The sequence below is a fragment of the Rhinoderma darwinii genome, chromosome 1, assembly GCF_050947455.1.
Source record: "Rhinoderma darwinii isolate aRhiDar2 chromosome 1, aRhiDar2.hap1, whole genome shotgun sequence".
Classification (NCBI taxonomy): domain Eukaryota; kingdom Metazoa; phylum Chordata; class Amphibia; order Anura; family Rhinodermatidae; genus Rhinoderma; species Rhinoderma darwinii.
This window is the reverse complement of record NC_134687.1, coordinates 78,424,009-78,441,051: the sequence shown is the minus strand read 5'-3', so window position 1 is coordinate 78,441,051 and position 17,043 is coordinate 78,424,009. Positions and strand designations below refer to the sequence as shown.

At 42.3% G+C, this 17,043-nt stretch overlaps 1 protein-coding gene across 1 annotated transcript in view; it reads left to right on the top strand.

Moving 5' to 3' along the window:
• The first annotated feature begins 1,725 nt into the window (after positions 1 to 1,725).
• Positions 1,726 to 17,043, top strand: part of LONRF1 (LON peptidase N-terminal domain and ring finger 1) — a 28,893-nt gene continuing 13,575 nt past the window's right edge. Inside the window, exons 1-3 of the mRNA XM_075860011.1 lie at positions 1,726 to 2,227; positions 13,625 to 13,743; positions 15,442 to 15,564. Of these exons, the coding sequence (XP_075716126.1) occupies positions 1,807 to 2,227; positions 13,625 to 13,743; positions 15,442 to 15,564 (663 nt within the window). The 5' untranslated portion in view covers positions 1,726 to 1,806. The remainder of the gene's footprint in view (positions 2,228 to 13,624; positions 13,744 to 15,441; positions 15,565 to 17,043) is intronic.

Genomic DNA, 17,043 nt, shown 5'->3' with positions numbered 1-17,043 from the left:
ACAACAGACACAAACAGGAACCATGGGCACCGGATCCGTCACCATTGAAATTAATGATGATGGAAACGGAATCCTCTGGTTTCCATTGGTGTCAGTTTGTGACTGCTCAGGGTCCCGTTCTGACGGAAACCTCCGACGGAACGTCAGAACGGGACCCCAAGGCAGATGTGAACGAAGCCTTACATGAGCTTTAAACCCGTGCTGTACATTAAAAAAAGGCACATGTTTAAGGCTCAGGACCATATGTCGTACATTTACGTTCCATGGTCCACTCGATGACTACTTTTGTAATCAGTAAAATGTTTTTCCACACCACTGTCAGTTTGCTATTTGGGGTCTCACTCTTCGGGTATGTTCACTCGCTTAACAAGCGTTTTTTGACGGACGTTTATGGAGCTTTTTTCTATTGAGTCAATGAAAAACGGCTCCAAAAACGGCTCAAGAAGTGACATGCACTTCTTTTTACGTGCCGTCTTTTGAAAATGAGGCGTAAAAAAATGCCCCGTTGGAACAGAACTCCGTATTTCCCATTGAAATCAATGGGCAGGTGTTTGTAGGTGTTCTGCTTCCGATTTTTCAGCCTTTTTTCGGGACGCTTATGGCCTGAATAACGGCTGAAAATAGGTCGTGTGAACATACCCTTAGGGCTCATACACACGACCATTGTTTTCTTCAGTGTCCTATCCGTTTGTTTGTGTTTTAGAATAACATGCTGAACCGTTCATTTCTATGAGGCTATGCACATATCCTTTTTTTTTTTTTGCGGATCCGTGCGTCCGCGCCACAAATTATAAAACGGGTCCTATTTTTGTCCGTCTCACATATTCTAGGGTATGGCTCCTGATAAAAAAAATTCACGGCAAACGGAAGCCACTAGGATCTGTCTGCAAAACGGAAATGGTCGTGTACACGATGCCGTAGGAGAAACAGTGACCCACTAAATGTCCCCCTGTAATGCCAGCCCTGATATCAACCGGGGATATGCACGGACGCTGCGGGACTAAAAACACTTTACATTTTTTGTGTCTAATTTGCTGCAAATTGTGATAGATTTATAGTTGTGGCGCTACAGAATTCATTTGGTGCCACTCACATCTGAGACGCTCGCATGCCTCCTGGCTATCAGATACGTATGCCACAATTTTACGGCCGTAAATTATGCTCATCAATAAGAACTTCGATTCATCGTTCGCGTTATTTAGCCGCAGCCTTTTGATGAATCTTTTTTCAGGCATGTTTTATAAGATTAAAATGGCGCAAATATTATACATGGTGCACGTTATTGACAGCATTACTCGTACAGGAAAAGGACAGCATTTTTCTGGTACACTTTTTTGATAAATATGCCTCCATTACCGAGCAATACTAGGACCTCATGTATGACAAGCCGGTAAGCAGGTATGTTTCTCATTGTCCAGGTGAACCCTGGTCGGTTGCTATGAGCAACAGGTGCAGTTTTTATAAGAGGCCCACATACCGTCTCGCCAGTTACATAAACCCCATTGTGAGTATTTACACAACACAGGAGTGTGTGGCGCTGCTGCTTCCTGACAAGGAGGTGACATTATTATATAGCCACGGTCATGAGAGCCGCCTCACGTCACGGACCATCCCAGCCCCGGCCCTGCCTCCATTGTCTACCCTTATGAAACTGGGCAGCGGCTACTGCATGTTTTATAACCTTCTCCTGCGCGGCAGCCAATCAGAAGTGGCTTTGACGGTCACCTGACTCGCTCGCTGAGCTGCACTTTATGTAATATTAGGTAGTGAGTACAGTATTATGTGGACTGGGTGACACCGCTTATCATGTCGTCTCCGGCCGCACCGGGCTGTGCACTCATAGACTCGCTCAACATGTCCCACCCGTTACAGCTGGAGCCGCTGCTGGAGTGTCTGCTACGGAAGTACCGAGGCTCGGTCTTTGTCCGGGAGAAAGAGGCCTGTGTGTTGCGGTGCCCGGGTTGTGGCGACTTCCTGCGGGACCCTGTCACTGTGCAGTGCGGGCACACGTACTGCTGGCCTTGTCTGCGGGGGGAGCCTAGGAAGCGCTGCCGGGTGTGCCAGGGGGACATGGGGCATCCTCCCCTCCGGACCTGCGTCCTGCTCAAGCAGCTGGCGGATAAGTGTCTCCCCGGGAAGAGCTGGCAGCACCGGGATATCGCTGAGCTGCTGGAAGCCGGGGAGCACCGGGAGGCATTGATCAGGATCCGCTCCCTCATAGAAACCGGTAATAATCTAGTGACCTCACATAAGAGCATGGCCATGTCTACATAGTGCCCCCTACTCAATCCTTTCAGGTTGATCTGTTTCTGGGAAAGCTGTGTGACAATGTATTTCTTCATGCTTCTTGTCACTAGGCTTTCCTAGGTTCCTGAATGGCCAAACTTACATAGAAAGGAAGGGCACACTTGTCATTCAGGATTCTCAAAGCTGGGTGACAGCCCCGGTGTCATATGTAATAGTGGTCATATTGATGGTCACACAACTACTCCATCATTTTTATTTTTTAGGGGAAATAATAAGTAGATGAGTGACTCTGCTGTATAGGTGAAGGGGAAATCATAAGTAGATGAGTGACTCTGCTGTATAGGTGAAGGGGAAATAATAAGTAGATGAGTGACTCTGCTGTATAGGTGAAGGGGACATGATAAGTAGATGAGTGACTGCTGTATAGGTGAAGGGGAAATAATAAGTAGATGAGTGACTCTGCTGTATAGGTGAAGGGGAAATCATCAGTAGATGAGTGACTCTGCTGTATAGGTGAAGGGGAAATGATAAGTAGATGAGTGACTCTGCTGTATAGGTGAAGGGGAAATGATAAGTAGATGAGTGACTCTGCTGTATAGGTGAAGGGGAAATGATAAGTAGATGAGTGACTCTGCTGTATAGGTGAAGGGGAAATGATAAGTAGATGAGTGACTCTGCTGTATAGGTGAAGGGGACATGATAAGTAGATGAGTGACTGCTGTATAGGTGAAGGGGAAATAATAAGTAGATGAGTGACTCTGCTGTATAGGTGAAGGGGAAATGATAAGTAGATGAGTGACTCTGCTGTATAGGTGAAGGGGAAATGATAAGTAGATGAGTGACTCTGCTGTATAGGTGAAGGGGAAATCATAAGTAGATGAGTGACTCTGCTGTATAGGTGAAGGGGAAATGATAAGTAGATGAGTGACTCTGCTGTATAGGTGAAGGGGAAATGATAAGTAGATGAGTGACTCTGCTGTATAGGTGAAGGGGAAATGATAAGTAGATGAGTGACTCTGCTGTATAGGTGAAGGGGAAATCATAAGTAGATGAGTGACTGCTGTATAGGTGAAGGGGAAATGATAAGTAGATGAGTGACTCTGCTGTATAGGTGAAGGGGAAATAATCAGTAGATGAGTGACTCTGCTGTATAGGTGAAGGGGAAATAATAAGTAGATGAGTGACTCTGCTGTATAGGTGAAGGGGAAATAATAAGTAGATGAGTGACTCTGCTGTATAGGTGAAGGGGAAATGATAAGTAGATGAGTGACTCTGCTGTATAGGTGAAGGGGAAATGATAAGTAGATGAGTGACTCTGCTGTATAGGTGAAGGGGAAATAATAAGTAGATGAGTGACTCTGCTGTATAGGTGAAGGGGAAATAATCAGTAGATGAGTGACTCTGCTGTATAGGTGAAGGGGAAATAATAAGTAGATGAGTGACTGCTGTATAGGTGAAGGGGAAATAATAAGTAGACTCTGCTGTATAGGTGAAGGGGAAATAATAAGTAGACTGCTGTATAGGTGAAGGGGAAATAATAAGTAGACTCTGCTGTATAGGTGAAGGGGAATGTGACCGGTCACAATTATATAAACCATTGTCCATAGACAGTGATTGAGCCCCCATTACATACTTACTCCAAGGTACATGGAAGCAAAGACATAAAAAATAATCATTGTGATCATTTCAGTCTGAAATCTGCAGAGTCCTGAATGACAAATCCCGATGGTTGCAACACCGTGCAATTTTTTTTTTCTAAATGATGGAATTTGGATTTCCTTTAGTTGTAAACATACCCAGGGGCATAATAATGGGGCCCAATAGCAAAGGTATCTAATGGGGCCCCACTCCACCTTGCCCATTTTTAGCAGTAAGCTTATGATTATTTGGTGTTATGTATAGGGATAATACACACAGTGATGTCATAGTGCAGGGATATTAGACATAGTGATGTCATAGTGCAGGGATATTACACCTAGTGATATCAGTATATTAATACACACACTGATGTCATATAGTGCAGGGGTATTAGACCTAGTGATGTCATTGTATATAGATAATACACAGTGATGTCATAGTGCAGGGATATTACACCTAGTGAGGTCATTGTATATAGATAATACACACAGTGATGTCATAGTGAAGGGATATTACACCTAGTGATGTCAGTGCAGGGATATTACACCTAGTGAGGTCATTGTATATGTATAATACACACAGTGATGTCATAGTGAAGGGATATTACACCTAGTGATGTCATAGTGCAGGGATATTACACCTAGTGAGGTCATTGTATATGGATAATACACCCAGTGATGTCATAGTGAAGGGATATTACACCTAGTGATGTCCTAGCGCAGGGATATTACACCTAGTGATGTCATTGTATATAGATAATACACACAGTGATGTCATAGTGCAGGGATATTACACCTAGTGATGTCATTGTATATAGATAATACACACAGTGATGTCACAGTGCGCAGATAATGTACTTTGATGTCCTAGTACAGGGTACACAGGGAGATGTGCTGTTGACGATGATAATTTTTAACTTTTTTTAAAACTATCCAAGCAGCAGATGATTGGGCGTTTACTCATACATCGGCTGGTCACTACCCTGTTTACACAGGGCAATTATCGGCAGTTATTGTCTGCTATCACTGACTCCCGGCAAATTCTTGACTTTATGATCAGGAGTTGTGAAAACAGCGTAGCCCGCTGAGCTACGTGGTTTCCGTAACTCCCATAGTAGTGAATAGCAGTTACGGAAGCCGCGTAGCATCCGAGCTACAATGTTTCCGGAACAACCATTCAGTTCTATGGGACTTATGAAAACGCAACAAAACAACAAAGAGGTAGAACAGGGTTTAGGAGCTCCGTTCTAGAGATGGGTGTGGGTCCCAGAGGTGGGACCAGCATCTATCTGACATTTTTGACATATCCTGTGGATATGTCATAAATGTCCCTAGTGGGAAAACCCCTTTAAAGCTCAGGGCCCATATTTTAAATCTGCCATGTATCACTTTATCTGGTACTAACTCTGGAATGCTTATACCTATCCAAGCCATTCTGAGATTGTTTTCTCGTGACACGTTGGGCTTTATGTTAGTGGTAAAATTTGTTCGATATATTCAGTGTTTATTTGTGAAAAATAGCAACATTTTTAGAAAATTAGAAAAAATAGCATTCTTCTGAGATTTAAATGTATCTAATTGTAAGGCTGGTTTCACACAACCATGTTACGTCCGTAAAGTACGGAACGTATTTCGGCCGGAAGACCCGGACCGAACACACTGCAGGGAGCCGGGCTCCTAGCATCATAGTGATGTACGACGCTAGGAGTCCCTGCCTCTGCGTGGAACTACTGTCCCGTACTGTAATCATGATTACAGTACGGGACAGTTGTCCGGGTCTTCCGGCCGAAATACGTTCCGTACTTTACGGATGTAACATGGTCGTGTGAACCCAGCTAGTAATACCACACAAAATAGTTAGTAGTTCATGTTTCCCATATGTCTACTATATATTTGCATCATTTTTTTGAACATTCTTTTATTTTTCTAGGATGTTACAAGGCTTGGATAAGCAGCAATTTCTCATATCGTAAAGAAAAGTTCAAAAGCCTCCTTTTTTTTCATTTATTTTTTAAGGTACCAGTTCAGTTCTGAAGTGGCTTTGAGCGCCTTCTATATTAGAAACCCACATAAAACACGTCATTTTAAAAACTAGACCTCTCAAAGTATTCAAAACCGCATTTAGACAGTGTCTTTACCCTTTAGACATTCACAGGAATTTAAAGTAAAGTAGAGGTGAAATTTACAAATTTCTTTTTTTTGTCAGAAATTCCTTTTTATTTAAATTAAAAAAAATAATTCTGTAAAACAAAAGGTTTTACCAGAGAAAAGCAACTCAATATTTATTGCCCAGATTCTGAAGTTTTGAGAAATATCCCACATGTGGCCCTAGTGCGCTAATGGAATGAAGCACCGGCCTCAGAAGCAAAGGAGCACCTAGTGGATTTTGAGGCCTCAATTTTATTAGGCACCATGTCCGGTTTGAAGAGGTCTTGTGGTGCCAAGACAGTGGAAAGCCGACAAAAGTGACCCTATTTGGCAAACTACACTCCTCAAGGATCTTATCGAGGGGTATAGTGGGCATTTAGACCCCACAGGTTTTTTGCTTCATTTTGAGGAATTCGGCTGCGCAATTGAAAATCTAATTTTTCCGATTTAAAAGGTACAAATTTTTATTTTTTACAAGGAATAAAGGAGAAAAAGCCCCCCAACATTTGTAAAGCAATTTCTCCCAATAACAGCAATACCCCATATGTGGTTATAAACTGCTGGTTAGACAAACGGCAGGGCTCAGAAAGGCAGAAGCGCTATTTGGCATGTAGATTTTGCTCGATTGGTTTCTGGGCGCCATGTCGCATTTGCAGAGCTTCTGAGGTACCTGTTCAGGGGAAACCATTTAAAAGTGACCTTATTTTGGAAACTAGACCCTTTGAGGAATTCATTGTAGTTTTCTTTGGGTGCATGCGACTTTTTGATCAGTTTTTATTCTATTTTTTGAGGCGTGGTGACTAAAAATGATCAATCCTATTATTGTTTTTTATTCCTTTTTTTTTTTTACAGCGTTCACCGTGCGCTATAAATGACATATTCACATTATTCTGGGGGGGAGATACGATTACGGCGATACCATATGTTTATAGGGTTTTTTTTATGTCTTATGGCGTTTTCACAATAAAATACTTTTTATAAAAAAATCAATTACTTTTTGTGTTGACATATTCTAAGAGCCGTAACTTTTTTTTATCCCTCAATCCGTAAAGCCGTGTGAGGGCTTGTTTTTTGCGTAACGAACTGTAATTTTTGATCAGTACCATTTTTGGGTACATGCGACGTTTTGATAACTTTTTATTTCATTTTTTGCGAGGTGAAGTGACCAAAAAATTGTGATTCTGGTGGGGTTTAGTATTATCTTTTATGGCGTTCACGGCGCAAGATAAATAACGAATTACTTTTGTAGTTCAGGCCGTTATGTATATGTATAGTTTTATTTAAATTTTTTTTAATAATAAATGACTGATTTTGTCCCACTAGGGGACTTTAGGGCAGGAGACACTGATCGCAATTCTAATACACTGCACTACAGCCACTAGGCTTCTGTAGGTGGCATAGCCGGAGGCCATTGTTAGGCCTCTGTTTGCCATAGCAGCCATCGCCGCCCTCTATCATGTGGACGTCGGTGGTGGTTCAACCCCTAAGAAGCCGCGATCGCTATTGAACGCGGCTTCTAAGGGGTTAATAAGTGAAGGGGTTCTCCTCTTTGGACAATCTCTACTTGTTAGATGAATCCCTTGACGCTGATCACAAAGTGCCCCTCTGCTGGGACCCCCAGTGATTAGCTGTAATCTTCAGGGGAATCTGGGTGTAAAGTTTCCCTGCAGCGCCATCACAGGGGAAATTAAGCATTAGGGTATGTTCACACGCAGTGGTTTCAGACGTAATTCGGGCATTTTACTCCTCGAATTACGCCTGAAAAAACGCCCCTAATGCGCCTACAAACATCTGCCCATTGCTTTCAATGGGATTTACGATGTTCTGTTCCCACGACCCTATATTTTACGCGTCGCTGTCAAAATACGGCGCGTAAAATGACGGCTTGTCAAAAGAAGTGCAGGACACTTCATTGGACGTTTTTGGAGGCGTTTTTCATTGACTCCATTGAAAAACGGCTGTAAAAAAACGCTGTGAAAAACGTGAGCTGTTAAAAAAAACGTCAATCAGGAGCTGTTTTCACCTTAAAACAGCTCCGTATTTTTGGTCACTGCATGTGAACAAACCCTCACACTGTGCTCCTTCAGAGCAATTGGATGTCTGTGTGGTGCAGGACAGGTCCTCCTTGAGGAGAGAAGCTCTTTGTAACCACTCTATACAGATGAGGATCCTGAAGAGGAACCCCACTTTATTGACTCCGCTTCCTAATAGGGTAAACGAAAATAGGTTTTCTAAAGTGGAGTTCTACAACTTTCTAATGTGTCCCAACTCCTTGCCATTTTTAAAATCTATTCTTGCTGTCTGTGAATGAGAAAATTCTTGTTTACATCCAGAGGCTGAAAACCTAATACATATTGCAGCTGAGTAATTGGTACAATTGTATCCAGTCTGGACTCCTGGCCGATACACGTTTGTCTCAGCTGTCAGAAACAATACTGTATATCTGGATAGGTTACCTTTTCTGAGGGTGTAAACAAGAATTGTCCCATTCATTGACAGCAAGCCGAGATCTGGAAATTGAAGAACACAGTATAATAGAAAGCTTTATAACCTTTCATTCGTGGAACGGAGTTGCAGTGAACTTCCACTACCAACTGTAGAGTCACAGCCCCTTCAGTCAGCTGATCAGAGGGGGTAAGATCGAGATATAGCTATCTTTATATCCCCTTTACTGCAGTTTGCTAGTATTTCTCGCTGTCTTATTTGGGCCTCTATTCTCAATGCTGAGGTGTCCATATCCAGAAATGTGGGGCACTGCGCTAACCACTGTCAGACTATTTAATAACATTCCATCTTTTCTATATCTTGTATTGTTTAATACTACTATTTGATGACTGGGTTTGTGTTGGTTTTATCGCATTGCTGTAACATGGCTATGCACTTGTGTGTTTGTATTGTTTAGGCCCTGCGCATTGTAGAATGGTCAGAATATTTCCATAGCGGTGACGGTTATACGCCTCAAAGATGCATCATTAAGTGTGTATTTTACCTGCGGAATTGCCTGCGATTGTCTGCGGTCTTGATGCAGATTTTCTGCACCAAATTACGCAACGTGTGCATGTAGCCTCAAACTGCTTGTTTGGGCTCTGGACAGCTGGAAGGAGCACTTCCCCTGTATTGTCTCATAGAGGGGAAATGGGGAGACAATCCTATGTGCACCTGAAGCCGGGTTTTCTCTCCCCCCCCCCATGTTTGTAAGTGATGCTTGTTGACTACCTGGTGCTGTATTCCACGGGCCACCGCTCTGTTCCAGGCCGCCATGGGGTCACGTAATCTGTACTCTGACAACACAGATCCTACAGCGTCTACTGTAGAAACCAGATGTTAGTCCCTCTACGCAGGACTTGCATGGATAGCTTGACCTCTGCTTTCTACATCAGATGCTGTAGGATACAAGGTGTCAGACTGGAGATCATGTGATCCCACGGGAGGCCAATAAAAAACAGCACCAGGTAAGTTACACATCATGATATTACATTTACAAACGGGGGGCGGAAAACACAAACTCAGAGTGCTTCCTCAAAGGATCCATGATGTATGCGTTGTTACAGATCCTGTTGACTTATAACTAAATATTTCGGTTTTGTTTTGTTTTTTTAACTGTGTGAAATAGTTCAGCATACTACCCTATTCTGCCTGTCAATATCAAGAAAGCCAGATGAAATAGAATCAGAATAGAGGTTGGACAAGACAACTGGACAACCACTTCTCCATAGTAAGCAGATCACCTGGAGAATGTGGAGGGGAAAACTAGTATTAGGCCTTGATCACACAGGGCAGATTTTTTATGTTTTTCAAGTATAACCTACAATACTGGCTCACACTCCGCACAAATCATATAATGAATACGCAGTATGCAGATGATCAATACATGCTATTCAGCTTGATCTAGTGCACTGAGCGAGCAGTATTACTACAGGTTATACAGAGTAACCAAAATAAAATATGTGGTGCAGTCGACAATATAACTCGTGTATAGACCTGAATGTAAAGTGCACGGTGCGATCTTTAATATAACCCGTGTATAGACCTGAATGTAAAGTGCACGGTGCGATCTAGAATATAACCCGTGTATAGACCTGAATGTAAAGTGCACGGTGCGATCTTTAATATAACCCGTGTATAGACCTGAATGTAAAGTGCACGGTGCGATCTAGAATATAACCCGTGTATAGACCTGAATGTAAAGTGCACGGTGCGATCTAGAATATAACCCGTGTATAGACCTGAATGTAAAGTGCACGGTGCGATCTTTAATATAACCCGTGTATAGACCTGAATGTAAAGTGCACGGTGTGATCTAGAATATAACTCGTGTATAGACCTGAATGTAAAGTGCACGGTGCGATCTAGAATATAACTCGTGTATAGACCTGAATGTAAAGTGCACGGTGCGATCTAGAATATAACCCGTGTATAGACCTGAATGTAAAGTGCACGGTGCGATCTTTAATATAACCCGTGTATAGACCTGAATGTAAAGTGCACGGTGTGATCTAGAATATAACTCGTGTATAGACCTGAATGTAAAGTGCACGGTGCGATCTAGAATATAACTCGTGTATAGACCTGAATGTAAAGTGCACGGTGCGATCTACAATATAACTCGTGTATAGACCTGAATGTAAAGTGCACGGTGCGATCTATAATATAACTCGTGTATAGACCTGAATGTAAAGTGCACGGTGCGATCTAGAATATAACCCGTGTATAGACCTGAATGTAAAGTGCACGGTGCGATCTAGAATATAACTCGTGTATAGACCTGAATGTAAAGTGCACGGTGCGATCTAGAATATAACTCGTGGATAGACCTGAATGTAAAGTGCACGGTGCGATCTAGAATATAACTCGTGTATAGACCTGAATGTAAAGTGCTCGGTGCGATCTAGAATATTACTCGTGTATAGACCTGAATGTAAAGTGCACGGTGCGATCTAGAATATAACTCGTGTATAGACCTGAATGTAAAGTGCACGGTGCGATCTAGAATATAACTCGTGTATAGACCTGAATGTAAAGTGCACGGTGCGATCTAGAATATAACCCGTGTATAGACCTGAATGTAAAGTGCACGGTGCGATCTAGAATATAACCCGTGTATAGACCTGAATGTAAAGTGCACGGTGCAATCATTCGTATATCACATGTAGACAACGGAGTAAACGGTGGCTATTCGGCTATCACATCTATCACTGGACACAATCAAATGTATATGCATAATATTTGAGGTGCACAATGTGGTGACATATGATGCTGATGGGGTATATACACAGTTCACACTGCATGGACATACAACTGGCTGTAATCTGCTATTTTTTTTTGTGCTGCATCTTGTGTGTACAGTGACCATATATAAATAGGATGACTGTTGTGCCCAATGAAAGGAGTTTAGGAGTCCTGGTACAGTCAATAAGAAATCTGATAAGAAGCGTCAGGTTAGAAAGCGTGCAACATTCTGGGATGGAGACGCCTCTTGTGGTCACATGACTTCTGGTTATGAAACAGGCTTCTTGTGATGTCATATGTTATATAACTAGCACCCGGGGCTGCAGAGGAGGGGGACGGGCATTGTGTGTGTGTGTGTGTGTGTGTGTGCACTTGTGTATAACACACTCTGTTTCATTGTATGCTTTCAATAGGTGTGAAAAGTATTTAGTGCATCAGTCTTTTTGTTTTACATTCTGGTTGTAATTATTTAAAGGGACACGGTCCGTGCCATTTTTCGTTGGGGTAACAAACTGTTCTGACATTTTATTAAAGTTATATGGGTGGGAGACCATCAGCTAGGATGCCCACCTATGTCGGAAACAAGGATAAGTGGTCTTGCTGATTTCCATAACCCTTCATTATATCTGGGGAGTAAGACCACTCCATGTATACCTTGTAGAGCTGCTACACCAGTAAAAATGGAATGGCACCACCTAATTCCGGATGTCCTACCTGCTGGACCCCCACTGATATGTCTCTGATTGACATGTTGTACAAGAGGGGAAAAAAATCAACGCAAAAAAACATTTTCCTTGCAGACTCTCGTAGATTGTACTACAGTTTTTGGACTCCGTTAGGGGCCCTTCGTCACAGATCCGGCTGAAAATACCGGAAACAATAGTGCAGCATTCTTGTCCAATGTTTACAGTAAAAGTCAATGGGTTTAGTCAGCTGCCGGGGGTGTCCGTCTTGCAACGGAACCGTCGCTTCCGGTATTTCCAATGTTCTGCTCCTCTGGCGGAGCAGAACGATGGAAAGCCGAACACAGGTGTTATAACCTTGCTTATAAAAAGAACTATATATTAAAAAAAAAAAAAGTACTGTATAGAATCTATATGAACAGGATTTTAATGTTCCAACCAGCTGGTACTAAAGGGGTTATCTGGGAAGTGAACACTTTTTTTTTTTTTTTTTTCTTAGAGGCTGCAAATGAAATAAATAAAACAATTAACAATACTTGCCTATCCTTTCCCCCAGCGATTCAGCTTTGTTGTTCTGGCGGCAGTCCCGGTTCCTGTAGCATGTAACCACTGCAGCCGATCACAGGCCTCGGCGTGGCTCTCTAGTGACAAATCGTAATGCCACATTTGGTCGCTGGGTCCTGTGATTGGCTTTAGCAGTCACATGCTACGTGCATGTAAACCAGGACTACTGCCTCTGGCGCTACATCGCTGGATCATCAGGAGCAAGGATAGGTAAGCAGTGCTTTTTGTGTTTTATTTCATTTGCAGCACCTAAGAATAAAACTCGCTTCCCAGAAAACCCCTTTTAAAGAGGCTGTCACCAGATTTTCAAACCCCTATCTCCTATTGCAGCAGATCGGCGCTGCAATGTAGATTACAGTAACGGTTTTATTTTTCAAAAACGAGCATTTTTGGCCAAGTTATGAGCATTTTTATATTTATGCAAATGAGCCTTTCTTAAGTACAAGTGGGCGTGTTTAAAGTTAAGTACAACTGGGCGTGTATTGTGTGTGTAACATCTGGGCGTTTTTACTTGTTTTACTAGCTGGGCGTTGTGAATGGGAGTGTATGATGCTGACGAATCAGCATCATCCACTTCTCTTCGTTACCACCCAGCTTCTGGCAGTGCACAGACACAGCGTGTCCTCGCAGGATCACACTGTGACGTCACTTCCTGCCCCATGTCCTGCATCGTGTCACTGCCAGAAGCTGGGTGTTAACGAAGAGAAGTGGATGATGCTCATTCGTCAGTATCATACACTTCTATTCACAACGCCCAGCTAGTAAAACAAGTAAAAACGCCCCGATGTAACGAACACAATACACGCCCAGTTGTACTTAACTTTAAACACGCCCAGTTGTACATAAGAAAGGCTCATTTGCATAAATATAAAAATGCTCATAACTTGGCCAAAAATGCTCGTTTTAAAAAAAATAAAAACGTTACTGTAATCTACATTGCAGCGCCGATCTACTGCAATACGAGATAGGGGTTTGAAAATCTGGTGACAGAGCCTCTTTAAGTTAATTATGAGCCATTGTGTACCCTGTCGTTTCTTGGGTAAATGCGGATTCACTTGGAATATTGGCACAGTTCTTCATGTTTATTCATGTGTCTTCAATGTTTCACCCCTGCAGATCCCAATGACTTGATACTACGTGTTTACAGAGCAGAGTCCTATGCTGCACTATTTGAATATGGGAAAGCTCATGAGGAACTGGACTTTGCCCTCTCCAAGCAACGCAACTGGCCAGAGGTAATGACAACAAAAATACATAGATATATTGTTTTGGATTACATTATGCTGAGTTTTCTTCACTTTAAGATGTTAATTTTCTTGGCATGAATATGACGTGGCCTCCTAAAGAAAAAATAAAAACGTTATGGGTGCTGAAAGGCAGAGAGGCAAAAACTACATAAATTTGCTAGTCATTAAAGGGGTTCTCCCATAATCAATATTTATCACTTATCTACAGGCTAGGTGATAAATATCTGATCGGTGGGGGTCCGACCGGTAAGACTCCCACCGATCACGAGAACGGGCTTACCTTGCTGTTTCTGGGAGCCCTACCTCCGGCAGCTCCATAGAAATAAAAGGAGCGGTAGCCGAGCATGTGCAGTACTCCTCTATTCACATGGGGCTCCCAAGAACAGCAAGGTTAGCCCGTTCTCTGGATCGGTGGGAGTCCTGGTGGTCGGACCCCCATCGATCAGATATTAGGTGATAAATATTGATTATGGGAAAACGCCTTTTCAGGCCTTGTCATTAAGTGGTTAAATGCACATTGCAAGATGAATGATGTATAAATGACTTGTCATCAGAATGTTCATGTGTTCAACAACGGAAGATTATTTTCCATAACTCTTACAATTTGTTACAGTACAAACAAGTACAGTAAATAAAACCATAGAAACAAGACAAATGACACGGCATCTGGTAGGCACTATACTGCAAGAATATGATCAGAGGAGATGTAGCACATACAGAACATGCCTCCCCAATGAATTCGGAATAGTGAAGTGTGCCCTTGCAATGCCTCACAAGAAAACAACATTCACACCACATTCATCCCATGCCCCATTCTACCCAATTCCTCCCCCCCCCCCCCCCTCCACACACCTTTTAAACTGCAGATTCGGATGTCTCCAACCATCTGGACCAGATCTTATCAAATTTATCGGGACAATTTCTGTTTAAATATAATTTACGATACATGGGTACATATTTATTCACCATTTGCTTCCGGTGAGCCAAACTAGGGCCCTCCGTGGTCTTCCACGCCATAATCACAATTGTTATAGCGCAGGATAGAACAAAAACGTAAAAACATTTTTTTCATAGTAATTCTGTACGACATCATTTATAATACCCAAAAGATACACCAGAGGGGCAAGGAGCCTCGGAGATTCAAAGTGGGTATGAAGAAATTCTACAACCTCCATAAAAAGGGTGCAATCCTGAGACACAGCCATACACAGTGTATATATGTACCTACTTCCAAACATGGCATCTAAAACAGCTATCCGAGGACAGCATCCAAATCCTCTGGAGTCTAACTGGTGTATAGTAAATCTGACGTAGAAACCGAGATTGTATCAGAAAATCTCTCGGACTAGTAACAGAAGCAAAAAATGACAGTTCTACCTCCTTCCACTCCTCATCCAGATCAGGGATACGGAAGATGCATTTTTCACATAGGAAATATTGAAGATCATTTGCAATGCCCGTTGTTTTTCTATCAATCATTGTCCAAAAAAGTTGACGTTCTTCTTTATACCCGTCTTTGATCTCATGTATTTAGGTATTTTTAAAGAGACAATTCTAAGTTTCTCCAGATGTTGCCCAATGAGATCCTGTGTGTAGCCTCGACTTGTAGCCAGTACTTCCATACTGTGAATCCGGTTTTGTTAGATGACTGTCTGAACACTGTGTTACCCCCCCCCCTCCCCATAGGTGTACTTCAGGAAAGCCAAAGTACTGCAGGAGACTGGGAATCTGTATGAAACCTTAACGTTTTATCTGCAGTGCCTGGCTTTAGATGAGGAGTTTACATCTGCCAGGAACGAGATCGAAAAGGTAACTGAGCATTGTGTGCTGTTTATCTGACTTTCTGACTTCTTCATACCCTCTATTCAGTAATCATTTGGGCTTTTACTATGTATCTTGTGAGTTATAGCATTGCTGGAAATCTGCTGTTCAGAATAATCATATGCGCTAATAAGAGATCAACCAGTGTTAAGAAATCCATTCACAACCTCAACACATTACTTTATCATTTCTAAGGCCGCAGCAGTGAAGGGTATGTTCACACACAGTTTTTTTTAAGGCAGAAAAATCTGCCTCAAAATTCCTTCAGGAATTTTGAGGCAGATTTTGACCTACCTCCACGCTATTTTCCATGACACGAAAATAACTTTCTCTGCCTCCCATTGATATCAATGGGAGGTTAGAGACCGAAACTCCTGAAGAAAGAGCAAGATGCTGCTTTTTCCCGCGAGCGCTTGTTTTTCCGCTCGAGGGAAAAGAGACTGAAATCAATGGGAGACTATTTCGGTCACTTCTTGGCGCGGTTTCTGCGTCAAAAACAGGGCCAAAAACTGAACTAGGCCCTAACCTTCCCGCTGGCTGCTCCTACTTCCGCGTTACCACATCTGTTTGGTGTGTTGTGTATACGGTTTATAACTTTATAATGCGGCCTGATCTGCTTCAAGTGTTTACTGCTACTTGCTTCTCCTTTCCTGCCTCTGAGGCTGTGGCTTTGTTTCTCATGTCATAGTGAACTGAATGTCTTTAATATTGGTTGAGCCCTGCAAATTGCTGTCGTCTTTGCATTTATGTAAGACTTTATTCATTTCAATTTATATTAAAGTGAAATTCCTTTATTATAAAAACACTAACACTAGAACAAACCATTTCCAGCATCCCTCAGAATAGTCCATGAGTAATATTGAACCTAAAGTCATCTGCGGGGCTGAGGCTTTTACGGTTCAGAAAGTAAGCTTGTGCAAGCCCTGTCCATGTCTCCAGAAGGATTTCCTGACTTTTATTGGATCTGAAACCTCTATAAGGCTTCGTTCACATCTGCGTTGTGGCATCCGTTTTAGCGGATCCATTGAAATTAAAAAAGAACTGACAGACTGACCCGTCAAAAACAAACATATTTTACCTTCCGTTCCAGTTAACCGGATCCGTCAAACAATCTGACCCTTTTCTTTCAGTTTGTGTCAGTTTGTCATCCGTTAGAACGGATCTGTTTTTATCTTTGCATCTTTCTTGCTTTCATTTTTAGTCTGCGCATGTGCTGAAAAAAACCTAATCCTTTAAACTTAATGCATAACTGTTCCAAATGGATGGCATATCAGTTTGCATCAGTCATCCATTGACTTCAATGTTAAAAAAAAACAAAATGGAAAGCTCATTTCTGTCAGGTTTCCGTAATTTTTTGACATTAACAATAGCGCAGCAGACTACGGTATTTCTTCTGTCAAAAAAAACTGAAATCTGGCAGAACGGATTCTTAGGGCCTGTTCACATCAGCGTTGGTTTCCGTTGAAG